The sequence below is a fragment of the Microcaecilia unicolor genome, chromosome 2 (assembly GCF_901765095.1).
Source record: "Microcaecilia unicolor chromosome 2, aMicUni1.1, whole genome shotgun sequence".
NCBI classification, from domain to species: Eukaryota; Metazoa; Chordata; class Amphibia; order Gymnophiona; family Siphonopidae; genus Microcaecilia; species Microcaecilia unicolor.
In genome coordinates, this window is record NC_044032.1 from 183,982,933 (window position 1) to 184,001,721 (window position 18,789).

The 18,789-nt window shown below is 41.6% G+C and overlaps 1 protein-coding gene across 1 annotated transcript in view; it reads right to left on the reverse strand.

Annotated features, from left to right (window-relative positions):
* The window catches only part of CEP120 (centrosomal protein 120), a 410,430-nt gene that overhangs the window by 245,508 nt on the left and 146,133 nt on the right, over positions 1 to 18,789 (reverse strand). Inside the window, 3 exon segments of the mRNA XM_030193546.1 lie at positions 8,872 to 9,054; positions 16,909 to 16,981; positions 16,984 to 17,057. Coding sequence (XP_030049406.1) covers positions 8,872 to 9,054; positions 16,909 to 16,981; positions 16,984 to 17,057 — 330 coding nt within the window.

The following is an 18,789-nucleotide window of genomic DNA, read 5'->3' on the forward strand; positions in this document are numbered from 1 at the left end:
CCAGCGCTCTTGCAAAAGTGACAGGAGGAGGTTGTTGAATTTTGTCAGCATGTGCCTCGCTGCTCATTTCATCCTGTTTCATCATCAGCTGTTGTTGCCTGTGTGTAGGCGCATATCTCCACATCAGTGCTGTTGTCAGCTGTTTGTAGATCATAATTAACAGCTACATACCAATGAAACTCCTCTTCAGTAACACCGGCTGGGATGTCAATAACCTGTTCATCTGACACGTTTGCAAAAGCTGCATCCCCCTCCACATCCTTAACAAAGCTTGCCTGCTTGTAGCAGTTCACAATGGTTGCCCGTGAAACATGATTCACAAGCCAGCTCAACAACATGTTTATCCTTGCCAGTCTGGTCATCCATAATGCTCATCAGACGACATAGCACAAGAGCCCGATAATGTTGTTTGAAATTGGCTATTATGCCCTGATCCATAGGTTGGATCAGAGAGGTAGTGTTTGGTGGCAGGAAGACCACCTTGATGTTAGACAGCCTGACATCATCACTGTGTGCAGCACAATTATCACAAAGCAGCAAAATCTGACGCCTTTGTGCCCGCATTCTAGTGTCTAACTTCTTTAGCCATTGCTTCCAAATTTCCCCAGTCATCCATGAATTTGCGTTAGCCTCGTATGACACACGAAGTTGCTTAACTTTCTTGAAGCAACGGGGCTGTTTGCTCTTTCCAATGACGAGGGGTTCCAACTTCTCACTCCCACCCATATTGCAGCAAAGGAGGATCGTCAGTCAGTCCTTCAACGTTTTACCTCTAGTGGTTTTGAATTCAGTTAGTCCAAGACTTTCAGCTAGCTGGTTAGCTTTCTCCATAAGCAGTAAACCACTGACAGGAAACTGTCTGCTCCTGACTCGAGAAAACCACCGAAGAAGAGCATCTTCTACCTCCTCAGCTTTTCCCACCCGTTTTCATTTCCGTTGTGGATTTGTATTGTTTTGCCAGTCTTCCAGATGCTGGTGTTTCTGCTTCAAGACACGTGAAATTTGACTGGGATTGACACCATGTTCTTTAGCAATAGATGCTTGACTTTGTTTGTTTTCTAATTTTTTAAGAACTTCTATTCGTTCAGCCAGTGTTAAAGTCTTACAGTTCCATTGCCGCAACGACGACAACCCCAGTGTATAACAACATTTTTTCGCTTATTCTGCCTGTGGCAGTTAAAGGGGCGGTAAATTTGAAATTTCGTTGGTTGTCAAGCACCAATCGGCTTCCATATTCCGTCCGCGCGCTTATGCGGAGTCTTTCCTGAAGAGGAGCAGTCTTAAACGGAATTCAAACATGCGTGGGATAAGCATAAAGGAATCCTGTGCAGAAGGAATAGATCCTCAAGAGCTTAGTCGAGATCGGGTGGCAGAGCCGGTGGTGGGAGGCGGGGCTGGTGGTTGGGAGGCGGGGATAGTGCTGGGCAGACTTATACGGTCTGTGCCAGAGCTGGTGGTGGGAGACAGGACTGGTGGTTAGGAGGCGGGGTTAGTGCTGGGCAGACTTATACGGTCTGTGCCAGAGCCGGTGGTGGGAGGCAGGGATAGTGCTGGGCAGACTTATACGGTCTGTGCCCTGAAGAGCACAGGTACAAATCAAAGTAGGGTATACACAAAAAGTAGCACATATGAGTTATCTTGTTGGGCAGACTGGATGGACCGTGCAGGTCTTTTTCTGCCGTCATCTACTATGTTACTATGTTAAACCATGCATATAAGCGAATCTTGCACTTATCAGTGGTGCGCTAAACTGAACTTTGTCCCCATAGAAATTGATGGTGCCAAAAACAGGACCGAAGTATGGCATGCAGTTAAACAGAGCATGCGCTTATCCGACTTACACTTAAATGGAGTGCACTGTATTAAATATTCTTTCATAGCCATACTAAAGGTAATAAGCCCCAAAATTAAAAAAAAATTAGAAATAAAAAAAAAAAAAAGAGAGAAATAATGTTAACCGCACACCTTTTTTGACATGTTCCATATTCACCTTGGGGTTGTACCCTAGGGCCTTCCATCTTACTGAGCTCGCCCCGGACACCACTACTGCCACTGAATTTAAAGAGCTAGCTTTAAAACCGCCTTGCTTGTCCAACCCCAGTATGATAGGACCCTTGCTGTCACTTCTAACAGGGCCATTCCAGATCAAGGGAATCCTTTCTCTGCTGCAAATGTGAGGCTGTAGGTGTCACGACTGTGACTATATTCCATGCCGACACTCACCTGACCCCCAGGTGACTGAGCTTTGTGGTTGCTGTGGACTGTTTATTCCCTGTTTCTCAGACATCTTCCAGGTTCCATTCCGGTCCTGACGTTCCAGCACTCCAGACTTGCCCCGAGGTTTCTGCTGCCAAGCCTCACCTGTGACCTTATCTGTTTTTTGGGGTTTTTTTTAATTCTTTATTTATACTTTCCAAATTTTTAACATTACAAGAGAATCTTGTTTCAGAAAAACAGACAAGAAATAAACTTAGGATTATATCATCCATAGCAAACATTATAACAATCTTAAATTTAAATGTCTTCTTTAAATCACAAATGAGCTAAATAAAGGAGGGCGTGTTTAAAAATAAAGGGGATATTGAACAAATAGAATTTGTAACAAGAATAGGCTTAACACGCATTTTCTCACCTACTTTAACTCCTTCTTAATCAGTTGGTAGCACCCGCAGACAATTTCCTAGAGTCAAGAAACACTCTTAACTGTTTTGGCTGAAAGAATATATATTTTAAACCTTCATATTTCAAAACACATTAACTAGGATAGTTCAAAAAGAACGAGGCTCCCATGTCTAAAGTTTCCTTTCTCATACTCAAAAACAATTTTCTAATTTCCTGTGTCTGCTTTGTGACATCTTGATATATGCGTACTATTTTACCATGAAATAAATCATTCAGTTTTTGAAAATATATTCTTTTCAGCGCATCTATATCCTGTTGGAAAACAAATTGAACAAATAATGTCATTCTTTCTGATTGTTCTGATAAGGAGACTTCCAGCAGTTCAGATACATTCAGTTTACCATTTGAAGATTTTCTTTCCGAGAGATTTTTATTTTGTATATAGTAAATTTTATTTACCGGAGGTAAGGCTTCTGAGGAATATTTCAACACTTCAATCAAATACTTTTTAAAGGCATCCAATGGTGATATACCTATTTCTCTCGGAAAGTTTAAAATACGCATATTTAGTCTCCGATTATAATTTTCAATTTGTTCAATCCTTCTTTTAATAATAGTTTTGTCTTTTATCATTTCTGAGGATAATTCTTGTAGTTTTCTCACATCTTGGTTAAGCTTTGTTGTTTGAGTTGTAAACTCTGTTTTAATAGTAGCCAGAGAGTCAGAAAAAGTGTTCGCTGTACTCACTAATGTGGAGATTTCTTTCGTGGATTTCTCTACAGTTGCTGCCAACTGTTTGAGAACTATCCATACGTTCTCCAACGACACCGTTCCCGGAGCAGCTCTCAATTGCTTCCATTCAGTGCTCGGGCCAACAGGCCCTTGCTTTCCTTCAGAATCCGCTTTTCCAGCACCTTCGATCGAGGTCCCCCCATCAAACACTTCCGTTTCGGGAGATCCTCTCTGGTTCTGGCAGCCATCTGGAGGGAGCGGTGGATGAAGCGCCGGAGGGGAAAGCGTGACATCTAGGCCCAAGTCCTCAAGGATTTCCACTTCCTGGAGGGCAGCCGGGCTCCTCTCGGCGTTCTGGGTGGAAATTCACGAGGTGAACCTTTCTATCACACCTGATGTGGAGAAGAGGTCCGGGTTGTCGAAGCTTCTCCCCGGACCGTTCCCTTTCTTTTGGTATGCGGCATCAGTAAGAAAATGTTCTTTGACAGAGCGTCGATTCAGGAAAGGCTCAAACCTCGTTCAACTGCGTGCCGCCATCTTGACATGCCCCCAATGTCGTGACCTCATCTGTAATTGCCTTTATTAAGCACCTGGAAACTTTCAGGCTCTGCCTTTGCAACAGAGGTCTTCAGATGTGCTTTCGTCTGTGAGTGCTTGTTGCAGTTCTAGCTTTGCTAGTCCTTGTCTAATGTGTCTTTAGCTTCTGTTCCCTACTGCTGCATCTGCCCTGTGTGTCCTTTAACTTTAGTTCCCTTCCCGCTTGTGCATCCTGCTTGTCCTTTGCCTCTGCCCTACCCTGCTTGTGTCTGCCTTGCTTGAAAGTCCTGAATCCAGTCCAGCCAAGCCAAGTCTGTTCCAGCATCTGATTCCAGTTCAGCCAAGCCAAGTCCATTCCAGCATTTGGTTCCAGTCCAGTCAAGTCCGTTCCAGCTTTTGGTTCCAGTCCAGCCAAGTCTGTTCCAGCATCTGGTTTCAGTTCAGCCACGCCAAGTCCGTTCCAGCATTTGGTTCCAGTCCGGTCCAGCCAAGTCCGTTCCAGCTTTTGGTTCCAGTCCGGTCCAGCCAAGTCCGTTCCAGCTTTTGGTTCCAGTCCGGCTAAGCCAAGACTGTTCTTGCAGTTTGGGTGGTTTTCCTGCTGTTGCCGGTCTCTGGCAGCAGCCCAAGGGCTCACTACTCCGGATCACCCCCAATGGCATGACAGTAGGAGCAGATGAAGAATGGTCTGCTTCAAATCGCCTTCATCAAATTCACCCCACTTTAATGATGCCTTCAGAAATCAGCATCCTGCATCTTTACAATTTCTTGCACCACTGCTGTAGACCACTTGATGTAACTGGGATGTATCTCTATGTGGGTATGGGTGTGAGTGTCCTCTAGTCCAGACAGCATTACCATCAGCAAGCTTTTTCCTCTACATTGTGTCTTAGATCTAAAGCCAATACCAACTGCAGAAGCTCCAGATGCCCTATCAAAAATATTTTTTTGCATTCCTTTCTTTTGCCTACTATTGAACAGAGTTGCTCGGCCTTCTCTCAAGAGAAAATCTCTCACAAGTACATGTCCTTAAAGGCCTGCTAAAAATCTATTTAAGAAGCATAGCTTTCTTAAAAGAATTTTTCCCAAAAGGCTTCAATGTCCGCGCTTCTCTCCCAAGGGCACTAATTAATGAGTTTTGGAACTTTTGGTTTTAAGAGTGGTTTTGTCCACCATGGAATGCTGAGGAAAATGTTGCTTCTCTAATTCAGGAGCCTTCTAGGTACAATGTGTAAGAGTCAACTTTCTTATTAATTGGTGCCACAGACAGGGGAGTCTCCCATATTTTCACCTGGACAACCTTCAAGGTTTTGTAAACAGGTGATTTTACAGCCTCCTTGGGGGATGCTCAGTGCTTCTATCTTGGGTTCCTCCACATCTCTAACTTTAACTAGAACAGCCTTGGCCATTTCCCCTCAAAAAATCAATGAATGAGAGACCCTCTGGAGGAAATCTCCTTTTCTTATGAGAGGGACGATAGGTCTGATGGTCAGCCAATTGAACCCTCTTGAGGAAGTACGTCTGGCTTATAATCAGGGTTCAGAGAGTGCTTAGTCAGACTCTGAAAAACACTCCACAGGAAAAGTCTGGGTCTCTGCCTGTCTCAACCTACTGACATCAATGTCAGGCCTTAGGCCTGAGCGTCTCAACACTGAGGATCTCCAATTCCTCTGTGAAACTTCCTTGATATCAATCCCAAGGTCTTTTGAAGTCTCTACATCAATGCCTCCCCTACTGGTAGTGTGCAAGTTTCGAGGATCAGTAGGATGTGTCTCTGCATTCATACTGATGGTACAAAACCACAGGATCATGCTGAGTAAAGAAGTGTTCTAGCAATTAACAAACTCCTCATTAGCTGCTCTTCGAATGTTGATATCAATAAAGGTGCAGGAAAAGCAGTAGAAGTGGCCACATTCTCCTGACTTACTTTGGGGAGTACTGCAAACCAGGTCTCAGGTACTTGAAAGCTGTTGCATACCCTCCAACACTAAGGAGGATGAGTAGTTCTTGTGTCAAGGGCACTCTAAGGACCTTGGTGTTCTCAGCACTGTATTCCAATGAGGTACTATATTATTAATGCACCCTGGTCTCCACCTGGAATTCAGTATCATGAGCCTTCAACACTGAAATCAAGGACAAATCCTACTCAGTCGCAATGGCCTCTATTAATGCTCCATGCTGAAGATTAATAATGTACTCTTGATACTACTGCACCTCCAGGACTCAAGGAGACTGATGCTTCCAATTCCAGCATCAACAGACCAAACTTCTCTTGGTGCCAAAAATCAGTCTGTGTTCATTTTCTCAACCACAAACACATTTCTGGGACATTTGTAAACTTATGATGAAAGGGATCATGATCAGGTCCTCAGGGAATGCACACACCAATTATGGATATCCATAATGGATAATATCCTGCTCCACTAGGTTCATGCTTTAAAGCCACTGAAGACATTTTTTATGGCACATCTCATCTAGAAAAATATCTTTTCCAGATATTGTTGCAGCATCCAAGAGAACTCGGTAAAGTAGTCAGGAAGCAAAGATACAAATTCAATGAAAATAGCCAATAAAATAAAATGGGGGGGACCGAGAGAGAGAAAACTTTTTAAAAAGATATGTTGGTGATAGAAAGAAGTGGCAAAGTGGTACTGTGAGGCTGAAGGGATTAGGGGAGGAATATGTAGAAGCTGAAAAAGGTAAAACAGAATTTCTTAACAAATATTTTTGTTCTGTGTTCACAGATAAAGGGTCAAGAGTAGGACTGCAGAAGTCAAAAGAAATTGAACTGTGGCAGATCTTGAAAGATTTTCAGAGCTCCGTGAGGAGTTTGCTAAAATAAAATATGTAAAGTGATGGGAGTGGATGGGACACATCCAAGAGTACTGAGGGAACTTAGGGAAGTTATGGCAGCTCCACTGTCTGTCCTTTTCAAAGCTTCTTTTTAATTGTCCTGCTTCTTCGGTATGCAAACCTTTCTCAAACATATTCATTGTGGATATCCTGAAAGCCCAACTGGATCTATGTGCCTAGATTGAAAAGCACTGTGTCAGACTATGGATAGCTCCAAATTGGATCCAAATCGGGAAGATTTTCATCTTTCTGAGGAGCAATGAGGAGAATTGGAGGGAAGCTGTAGAGGGAGCAGGGAAGATCCTGATAAATGTTATGTGAGTCTATTGATGAGTTTTTACTCTGAAGTACTGAGCTGTCCTGAATAAGTCCTTCAAGGAGTTGAAGCAGACCATTGTGAAGAGGTTCCTGACCTATACTGTTCTATAATAGCAGAAGGAATTAAGTCCACTTATGCTCAAAAATAACTTGCCTATCTATAATCTAGGAAACGTGTCCAATAAGGAATACTGACTGCTGCATAGACTCTTCAGGATCCCCAACAGCAAAAGGCAGTAAGTTCATTGCAGAGGAACCATCCAAAACACGTTTTCCCCCATTTTCCACAAATCAGCCAAAGTGGACTTACTTCCTTCTGCCATTGCAGGGAACTACAGAGGAAGCCGATACAAAGTCATGAGATCTCTTGGTAGGCTATGGAATAATTGCCTTTGATTCCAAAATGTGTAGTTTTCTGCTGGTGCTTTTTCCCATCCCCAAGTCTGCCTATAACTGTGCAGCCTTAAGGAGGGTTGCCTTGGTAGATTTTTTTTTTTGAGGGGTTTGATTTTGTCCTGTGGGCCTAGAGATGGGCAGCAAGGGGTGAATCACTGCAGTGAAGCATTTTTGGAGCCACAATCACGGGAGTTGGTTGGTCTCAGCGCAACTGCTGGATGTCTAAAGCCTCACTGAAGGAGCATTTGATTTGCAGCCAGATTTACCAAATGTGCTGTGTGCAGTCGCTGCTCTTCAGGAGGTATAGGGAATGAAGTAACTTTCCTGCTGATTCCAGTACTGAGCTCAGGATCGGCTGCTGGTGGCTGGCTAATGTCAAGGCAGGAAGACTTGCGCTTAGTGTGGCCATTTCTCATCAATAATCGGTGCTGGTGTAAGGGAAGGAAAGGCTAGAGCAGGGTTCTCCACTCTCAGTCCAAGGGCCGCAATCCAGTTGAGTTTTCAGAATTTCCCCAATGAATACGCATGAGATCTCTTTGCGTGTACTGCCTCTATGGTATGTAAATAGACCTCATGCATATTCATTGGGGAAATCCTGAAAACTCAACACAGTGAAGGCTAAGGTTGGACACGCCTAGGCTAGAGACTAAGAGTCACCTGGGGGTTGTTGCTGAAGAGTTTCTGCTACTAGCTGGCATGGCAAGAACTCTTCCTAAGAGGGAAAAAAAAATTTCTGGTCTTAGAAGAGTCACATGTCTCTGGGTTGCAGGAAAAAAAAAATAAGGCTGAGGTGAAGGAGCGGATCCTGCCTAGCAAAGAACACCCATAGATGCTCAGGGGTGCTATAAAGACTTATCTGAGGTACAGGAAAGTTCAGCACACTGGTTTCATTAGGAAGAATAATTCTGTCATTCATGTTCTTTATGTAATATCAATTGTATCTTTTACTCTGGAATGGCGAATGCCATGACGGAACATTGTAAGCCACATTGAGCCTGCAAATAGGTGGGAAAATGTGGGATACAAATGCAACAAATAAATAAATAAGAAATCACCATTCAGTGTGCCTGCATTTTCCCTGTTTGTCTGCAGCAGAGAACTACTGTGCACGGCTTTTACCTTTCTAGAGCATGCTGTAAGACTGTTGGCATTGCACCAGGAACAAGTATGTAATTATGCAATGCTATGAGCCCGCTATTGTTGAATTTTACAAAACGGTTTAGTGTAGCTCTGCATTAACACCTAGAGGCCTGATACTAAGCTCCACCCCCCCTTAAAAAGAAAGAAAAGCTATTGGAAATCAATTCAAGTTTGTTGTTGCTTAAAACATGCTGTGTATCTGAAATAAACACAGTTGGAGAAATCATTTTGTAGGGTAAGATTTCAAACTGTGTCATAACTCTTACAAAAATTTACCCTTGAACTGCTGTAATGGAGATCCTTTCACTAAAGGTCTGCCGCCAACACTGGTCATCTTGATTCCCTAAGAAACGAGTTTTTGCAGCTGTTAGAACATGAGACAGCTGTAATCTTGCTACTCCTAGAAGTAGATCTTTGGCCACTTTATCCTTGTGCCAGACTTCAACCAGGAGAGGTAACCTGAAAGAAAAGGTGTATGGTTTAGAGGATATATGTCTACTAATTTAGTACTAAAACCCACAATTGCAAAAAAAAAAAAAATGAGGCTAGGGAAATTTCTAAACCATCAAGAGATAGAATCTAAGTAAAAGAAAAAAAAAGTCGTTATAATCACCAAACTAGATTTAACAAATCCTCTACAATAAAGGAGGGCAAAAAAAAAAAGTATAATCAAATCATACAAAAAGACCCGGTTATCTTTAAGTTTTGAAATAAAATCTCTCAAGTGTGATACATAAAAGCCCAAAAGTGTTTTTTCTTTTTTTTTCTTTAAGCAATAGCACAAAAGTCAAAGCAAACACTTTCAATTGTTTCCACAAGAAGTTTCCTGTATAGAAGACAGATGACTTGAAGAATGGAAATTCAACTCCAATAAAGCTCATGTTTCACCGGTCATTCTAAACCCACAACTGGTAAGGACTAAGTTATGTTACTAAATTTTTCTTTAAGTGTGGCAGTGCACGCCATTTTATGTTGTCTACCTAGTGAATGCAGTCTTCTATGACAAAAGATGGAGATCCATGTTGGAGTTGAAGTACTATGACAGTTAAATCTGGATTGGTTGTTTTCACAAATTTTATTCTACACTAAAGAATTATTCTTGTCACATATATATTTACTACTAAAATAGGAAAGGTCAGTCCTTAAACTATGAAACATTCAATATTTACTCCAAACATTACAGTAGAATCAATTATTTTACAGAATAATTGGGGAAAAGGGCAATGGTTTTAAATCACATCTGTTCTAAATAAAAAATACATTAAATAATGGTTGTAATACCACAACCTACATGAAAGAAAAGATGAAGTTTGTGAATTATGATACAGTTACATGAACCAATGTATGGCAAGGTAAGACGAACTAAATTCTCTGCAGTAGGTACTGTTAAGAAAAACATTTCTCTAAGATGATGGATATTGAAGTTACAGTGACTATACATTTTGAAAACCACAATGAGGTATGAACTGAGGGGAAGATATAGAAAGTCTTGTGGTACAGCAGCAGCCCTACGACAAAATTAGCACTGCAAAACTGCCACAGCATGCAATAAGCAATGAGCAAGGAAATTACTACTGCTCACAGCAGTAATCTGCAGCTCATTACAAAATGTCACTTATACTGTCAGTGCCTGACATTTTACAGCAAATCTGTACTAGCGGCCAGAATCTGCATGAGACCCCCTCCCTCCCCAACTAAAAAAAACAAAACAAAACATTAAATCCCTATGTCTACTGGCATCCTCCCACCATCCTAGCTCACTCACTATAACTTAAAATGGGAAGAAGGAGCGATGCCCACTTGCTCCTGCCTCTGGTGCCACCATCTTGAAAAATGGCAGTGCCCTATCCCATGTGATGAATCCTGGAGATGCATCAGGTGGGGGGGTCAGTCTGCCATATATGGGAAAAATTCCCTGGATGTACCGCGAAAGGCAGGGCACCACCATTTTTCAAGTAAATTTCATATTCTCATGTCAGATATGAGATTTACTACTCTTTTGAGATAAGTGGTTTTGTATTTTTCTGTGCACAGTTTCTTATATATAAGTACTGTGGAAGTGCCATTTTGTGTGGACATCATGTTATGGTAGTTTTTCATCCATTTCTTTTTAACAGTATGCTTTTCTCTTTTATTTGAATTTGGTTTTTTTACCTCTTTCTTTTTTCAAGTGTAATAAAACCAATTATAGTACTTAATTCCTGTTCTGGACATTTCTGATTTTTGTTAAGGTATCCTTGGATATTCAAGGTCTCATAATTTTTATGATTACTACCGTCTGTTATCCAACACAGCCTTCCATAGTACAGGTTTATTTTGAGCAAAAATTGTTATTTGTTTTGCATGCCAAGGAATGGCTCATCACCACATTTCTATCCATTTTAATATGGTGTGTGGTCAGGGTTTTCACCCGAGTCAACACCTGTGTTTAAAACCCTTTCTGCATTGCTAACCCACAGTAAAACAATGTGACAAGGTGGTGGCTGTAGCCAGAAAAATGCAAGGCTGCATATAGACAGAAACAACAGAGGGAAAAAAAAGAAGGAGGTGTTGATGCTCCTGTACAAGTCACCCCATGTGGAGTATTGTATTCAGTTTTGGAGGCTGTATCTCTCCGAGAGCATAAAAAGACTTTAGGTGGTCCAGAGAAGACAACAAAAATGGTACAAGGTTTGCACCATAAGATGTATGAGAAGAAACTGGAAGACCTGAATATGTTGTATACGCTAGAGGAAAGGAGAGAGAGAGAGGAGATATGATACATACATTTAAGTACATGAATGGTATTAATATACAAACAAACCTCTATCAGAGACATGGAAGCAGTAGAACTAGATGACATGAAGGTAGCAGTTGAAGTGGCAATATTATCCATGTAGAAGGTGCTGAATCAGTCCTGACCTCTTGCATTTCCTTGTATTCTGTATCTAGAGTCCTCCTCTATGATCAGGAAGAAGCAGCTTTATACTCTGGTGCAACACATTGTTTACATACTCGCACCACATGAAAATGATGGGTACCTCTATTAGTGAGGTCCCCCTCACAAAGATATGGGGCTGATACAGAAAACTTTCCACATGGTTACTGTGGGTTAATGCAGTAAATAATAGCACCATTCAGTCTGCCTGGTCCATCCAGTCTGCTTCAATTCAAAGCTGCAACTTCCACTCTGTGCAGGTTATAGTCATTCATTCTTACCACTGGTTGGCAATTTGTCAACCAGAGTGGAGGCGTGGCCTAGTGGTTATAGCACTCGGTCTTGCAATCCAGAGGTGGCCAGTTCAAATCCCACCGCTGGTTCTTGTGATCTTGGGCAAGTCACTTAACCCTCCATTGCCTCAGGTACAAACTTAGATTGTGAGCCCTCCTGGGACAGAGAAATATCCAGAGTACGTGAATGTAACTCACCTTGAGCTACTACTGAAAAAGGTGTGAGCAAAATCTAAATAAATAAATATAGGTGTGCAATTTTTTATAACCAAAAGTATTGCTAACAGTATTTAGCTTGCTAATCTCAACATTAAGATGTTTCCCTTCCCCCTTGAAATGCACTGCACCTTCACTCGTAGTATATGATGATAAAGCGATATACAATACAGAGACTTGATCTTCATCTGTCTTTTGCCATTTGCAGCACACAGACTGTCAAAGTCTGTTCAGCGTTAGTTCCCTAATCCATACCCCTCTTTTGCCGTTTGTGGATCACAGAAGTCCATTCAACACTGGTCTTGGTTCACAACTACTTTTGTCTAACATTATACGTCAACAGCCATGTTTTGTTTCTGTCTTCTTCTATTTAGGCAATCCTCGTGTTTATCCGACACATTTTTGAATTCCATCACTGTTTTTGATTGTACCACCTTTCCTGGAAGGGTGTTCCTGGTATCCAGTACCCTCTCTATCTGCTACACTCTGTAAAAAAAAAAAAAAAAAAGTATTTCCTGGCATTATCCCTATGTCTACCACTTTGCAACCTCAATTCATGTCATCTAGTTCTACTGCCTCCATGTCTCTGATAGAGGTTTGTTTGTATACTAATACCATTCATATACTTAAATGTCTGTATCATATCTCCTCTCTCTCTCCTTTCCTCTAGCGTATACAACATATTCAGGTCTTCCAGTTTCTTCTCATACATCTTATGGTGCAAACCCTGTACCATTTTTGTTGTCTTCTCTGGACCACCTAAAGTCTTTTTATGCTCTCGGAGAGATACAGCCTCCAAAACTGAATACAATACTCCACATGGGGTGACTTGTACAGGAGCATCAACACCTCCTTCTTTTTTTTCCCTCTGTTGTTTCTGTCTATATGCAGCCTTGCATTTTTCTGGCTACAGCCACCACCTTGTCACATTGTTTTACTGTGGGTTAGCAATGCAGAAAGGGTTTTAAACACAGGTGTTGACTCGTGTGAAAACCCTGACCACACACCATATTAAAATGGATAGAAATGTGGTGATGAGCCATTCCTTGGCATGCAAAACAAATAACAATTTTTGCTCAAAATAAACCTGTACTATGGAAGGCTGTGTTGGATAACAGACGGTAGTAATCATAAAAATTATGAGACCTTGAATATCCAAGGATACCTTTTGAACTTCAGAGAGTAACATGACAAGGGAAAAAAGGAAATTGAAGGAACAGCAGTTTTGTTTTGGGCTGTGAAGGGGTCCAGAAAAGAGAGAGGAGTTGGCTGGGAGAGAGGGTACAGAACACTGCTGGTGAATTTTTACAGCTCCTGAGCCACAAGAGTACTCAATGGCTGACTTTCCATAGAATTCTTGCCTACAAGAAAATCTGCTTGCAACCTGCAGTCAAGCTACATATCAACAGCAAAGTTATCTCTCTGGAGTACAGACATCACAGTGCCTAAACCTGGTTTGCTAAACTAGCAGCACAAGGTAAAGATCTGCTTCACTCCTGCTCTCATCTACACAAAACCCTTAGAAACACCAAGAATCTTAAACTCCTTCTTTCTAATCTGGTCAAGCCCAACTCTAAGACTACTTATCCACCTTTTCTACTCTTGGAGCCTTCACAACACAATTAAATTCACTTACAAGTAGTGCACGAGAACACATAGTTTGCATTTCAGCGCCTAGTATCCTTATTCATTCGTTCATAATTTCCGAACTAGATTACTGTAATTCACTATACAAGGGTATAACAAATGATTTGCACAGACATTAATTGGTACAGAACACAGCTCTCTGTATTATCAATAAAGAAGGCAAATTTGAGTGGAGTGGAGGAGTGTCCTAGTGGTTAGAGTGGTGGACTTTGGTCCTGGGGAACTGGGTTCGATTCCCACTGCAGGCACAGGCAGCTCCTTATGACTCTGGGCAAGTCACTTAACCCTCCATTGCCCCAGGTACAAATAAGTACCTGTATATAATATGTAAGCCGCATTGAGCCTGCTATGAGTGGGAAAGCGCGGGGTACAAATGTAATAAAAAATAAATAAAAATAAATATCATACTCTGTTTGAAAACAGCCCATTAGCGTCCCATAACTCACAGGGAGAGGAAGAGGGAGGAAGATATGTTGGACCAGGGGGGCAGAGGGGAGGGAGGAAGAGATGGACACCCTACCTATAACCCATATTTTTAGCCAGAGGCAATACAACACAATGTACAAACACTGAAATTACAATACCACCAATCCCCATCCATCGCAAAAACACACCATCCCCCAATATTAAAATAAGCAAGAAAAATACTGTGTAGAAAACCAAGTCTTCAGCTGCCTCCTAAACACAACATACTCCTGAACCATTTTAAGCTCCCCTGGCAGTTTATTCCACACACCAGGTGCCACACCAGAAAAACAAGACACCTGCATACAGACTAGATGAAACTCCATAGCCGCAGGTAACCCTAGTGTGTCGGGGTCTCTGAGAGCTCCACTCTAGACGTTGATGCCTTCCTCGATGCTGACTCCACCGACCTCGATGCCGATGCCAATGTCAAAGGGCCGGACTGGGCTCCAAGAAGTTTTTCCCTCTGAGCCTCTCGAGCAATTTGTGTCCTCTTCTTCATACGAAGACAGAGGAGACAACTCGCCAGGCTATGGCTGGGCCCAAGACACTGGATATACCAAGAATGGGTATCTGTGCCCGAGATGGTCCCGTTGAACTGAGTACAACATTTGAAGCCACTGGGAGTGTTCGATGGCATGGAAGGGAAGACAGCTCCGGCGAAATCAAAAAACACGATTGTGCCAGAAAAAAAGCCCCAAAAAGAAGAGGAAGAAAACTTGATGCAGGCCAAAAAGAATCTAGGGAAAAATAAAAGGAAACTTTTTTTTTAAGATTAAAGAGAAAAGGTGAACAAATCACCACAAAAAGGCACTGAAGGCTCATTCCCGGGCAAAGAAGGTGCCACAGAAAAATCTGCCGCTCCTCTTGCAGAAAAAAGAAAACTGAAGAGCACGGTCGTGCGGCAGGCGGGAAGGCACTCCGCACATGTGCAGTCGAGCGCATGTCAGAAGGCTGTAGCAAATTTTTTGCTATGTATTATGCCGGTTCATGGGCTGACGCGGAACGTTGACCCACTTATACTTGTGAGAATGAACCAGCCTACTTTTCCTCGGAAAATATACTGTACATGGAAAGACCCACAATGGCATTATAATAATCTAGTTGCATCATCACTGTAGCCTGTACAATCAAACAAAAATCTTGGGGGTGCAAATATAACCACAACTGCCTCACCAAGCTGCATGAACCACACATGATCAACCTGAGACTCCAAGGTAAAAGATGAATTAAGAAAGATCCCTAATGCCTTAACCTCTAACACTATTTACAAATCCTGAGATAAACAAGAAATATGGGTCAGGTCCTGTGGCTGGCCATCCACCCCAACCCACAGGAGCTCCATTTTTCTGTGTATTTAATAAAAACTCTAAAGTGTCAACTATCCTGTCAGCATTGGCTGCCTGGGTTAATAGCTTCAAGAACATTTCTAAATACATTCACTGTTATTTACACATGTATTCTTTGTTTTAAACAATTTCAGTTTATATAAAAGTTTTGTTATATATGTTTGCAGTTCAGTTTAAAAAAAAAAACACACCAAAATAAAAGTTCTGTTACTGAATTATATTGTGTATGAGATTAAAAGTGTACAAGGTCTTTCTACACTGTTGCTGAGGTGCTGAGGCCCTCAAACCCTGATTTCAAGGCAGAGGGAAAATTAATGTTTCACAGCTTACTCCCATACACTTGAAGGTGACTTCAGAACCCCCTTTCTGGTAGATTGAAGGCCACAACCCAGTCAAGTTGAAAAACTCAACTGGGTTGTAGCCCTCAAAGACCATGGTTGCCCACCCCTAATCTAGCATACTGTAGATATAGCCTTGGTCCTCGTTTGCCCTGTAACAAGTAGTGCCTACCAGGAAAGAGGTTCTGAAGTCACCTTCAGGTGTCAGGGAAGCTGTGCTATATTAAATTTAATTCAACATTTTTCTAAGAGAAATATTTATATCAGTAACATTCTATAATGGCCATGTTCAGCATGTATACTTAACTTGAAAAAAATTATTTATAGATATTAAACATAATGAATAGTTTGCTAATCTGCATTAAACTGCTAACACAGCATTATCAGTGCAATAGACAGTTGCGTACACCTGTGCTACTGTTTACTGTGCTGAAACAGGGGCTTTTATGTTAAAAATGCCACATTAGCTGGCTAACATGGGCGCAGGACTGGTCTATGCATGACAGGGGTAGAGGAGGTGTGACCAGCTGCGACAGCTAGCACACGGGTCTTTATATTTATGTTTATTTACATACTTAATTTACCGCTAGGCCTAGGTTAAGGTCAAAGTGGTGTGTGCGAGCTGACCCAACTGCCAATAGTACAGTTGAACTTATCACTACCTCAAGGTGTAACACCCTCTACACTACAAGAACAGCCCCACCAGTCCTAACCTCTTTCTTCTCTAAAGGTTCGCTCCCCACCCTCCAATAGGTCTTAATACCAACTCTACCAAGGCTGAGATCACGCAGAACTACCTGACCAGAACCAGGCTGCACATGACAGCTCACCAACCACCTGCTGGAGACTAAAAAATACTAACTGGCAAAGGGTTGCACAAGATACTTACAAACTGATGTCATAAGCCAGTAGTTCTCAGTCTTCACCAGTTGGCAGCAGAGCATAAACCCATATGTCTGGACTGGACTGGTCTGGAGCACACCTCCCAACTCTTGGTGATTAGATAACCACAGGCCTGAATGCTTAATACTCATCTCCTGATGTCTTAACTGCTTCCCTAAAGTAAACTGCAAAAATATGCAAAATACCTGAAAAAGGTGTCTTGAAGCTGATGAGGCATTGTTGCAAAGTCAAAGGCACAGTAAGACTGAGGAAGAAAACTTCCATATGTTTTCTTACTTCAACTGGGGGATTGGTCATAATAGGAGCTGCACTGCCAAAGAATGGATAGGAGTACCTGGTAAGAAACAAATAAAAAGAAATGTTCTCAATACGTCTGATACAGGAAATGTCCAAACATGCAGGTTAAATGAGTAGCTCAGATCAAAGAAAACACCAAAACAAGTTGAATACATAAGGAAAAATGTTTTCTATGACATTAAACAAATACTTTTAAATTATCTGATTGAATATTGAGGGCACAACATATGGCTTCACTTTCCATAAGGAAGAGAATTTGCATAGCTCTATTCCAACTGATTGCATACACTTCTTGGAAAGTGTGCATGTTGTTATCCGCATGGCACTGTTGCCTACAAGCTTTTCAAATGGAATTTTCCATTTGAAAATCAGTTTATGGGTATAAAATATCATGGCTATAAAAGCATTGAAGGCTCTCTGAAAATCAATCCCCTTAAATACATATGAAGAAAAGCTGATATAAATTTAGAGCACAATAGTATTAAAATAGACATGTATTAAAATACATTTCTGAAATTAAAAAATGTGCAGTATTAGGACAAAGTAAAAGAATATGAAAGCATAAAATAAACAATAAAAACAAACAAAAAATAAAAGAAATACTGTGATACAAATGTATCAAATTGCAAAAAAAATAAATTTGTGTTGTTAAGACTCCTTTCCCTAGGGAGAGTCAAGACTAAGGCGTTACTGAATGGTAGGATTACATTTTTATTACCTGTTTCTCTAACTGTGGTTTGCATACCCATAGGGGTATGTAAGCCAAGGATAAAGAGTACATGAAGGCTGCTGCACCTGCTGGAGAACAGAAAAGGAACAGCAGCAGTTCCGTGCATTGCCTCCTCTCCCCAAGGACACTATTCTGCACTATTCCAAAAGGGGAGAAAGGGCATATATCCCAGGCACCAGCTCTAGTGAAGAACAGGCAGGAAAGCAGGAAAACAGCTCACTTCACTATGGGGCAGTGAGCAATAATATTCCTTAGTTTCCAGGTCCTCCAAGCAGCAGAACAGGAACCCTGCTCTCTCTCTGCAGGTGAACATCCACAGAAGAGTACACTAGGAAGAGACATGGGGCCCAGCAGCACTGCACATGCTCCAAATCCCTGAGGCCAGTGCTGTTGTCTGGAAGACCCAGAAACCAGACAACACAGAGCACTACTGCTCCTGCTTGCCACTACCCACAAATGAAGCTAACTTATATTCTTGACTGCTGGCACTACCCAGAGCCTGTGTTGCTCCCTATGGATGCAAATAAGGGGAGGGGGAGGAGAAGAGATAAGAAGGAAGGAAAGAATAGAGGCAAGATATGAAGAAGGAAGAGAGAAAGAAATGAAGTTGAAAGCAATGAGTGTTAGAAGGAAGAGGAGTGATGGGAATATGTGATATGAGAAAGGAGAGTATAAGGATGTTTAAGAAGAGATATAGGATGAGATAGGATGGGAAGGAGAAAGATGAGGAAAGGGAAAGAAAGAAAGAAAAACAGATGAGCAGGAAATGACTGAACAGAAGGTGAGAGAGAGAGAGAGAGGGAGGGAGAGGGAGAGGGAGGGAGGGAGGTAATTGGGCAGAAAAGGACAATGTTAGAGGCACTGTCCCAATGCATATAAATAAACAACATACTCAGAATGTTTTTTTCATTATGACTGCTAAAAGTGAATACTACAACAAATTTCTCCAGCAGTGAGTTCCACTTCTGAGTTACAGAACGTATTGTAAAAAAAAAAAAAAACAACATATTAACAAGAGATTTCAATTAATAGATTGTCA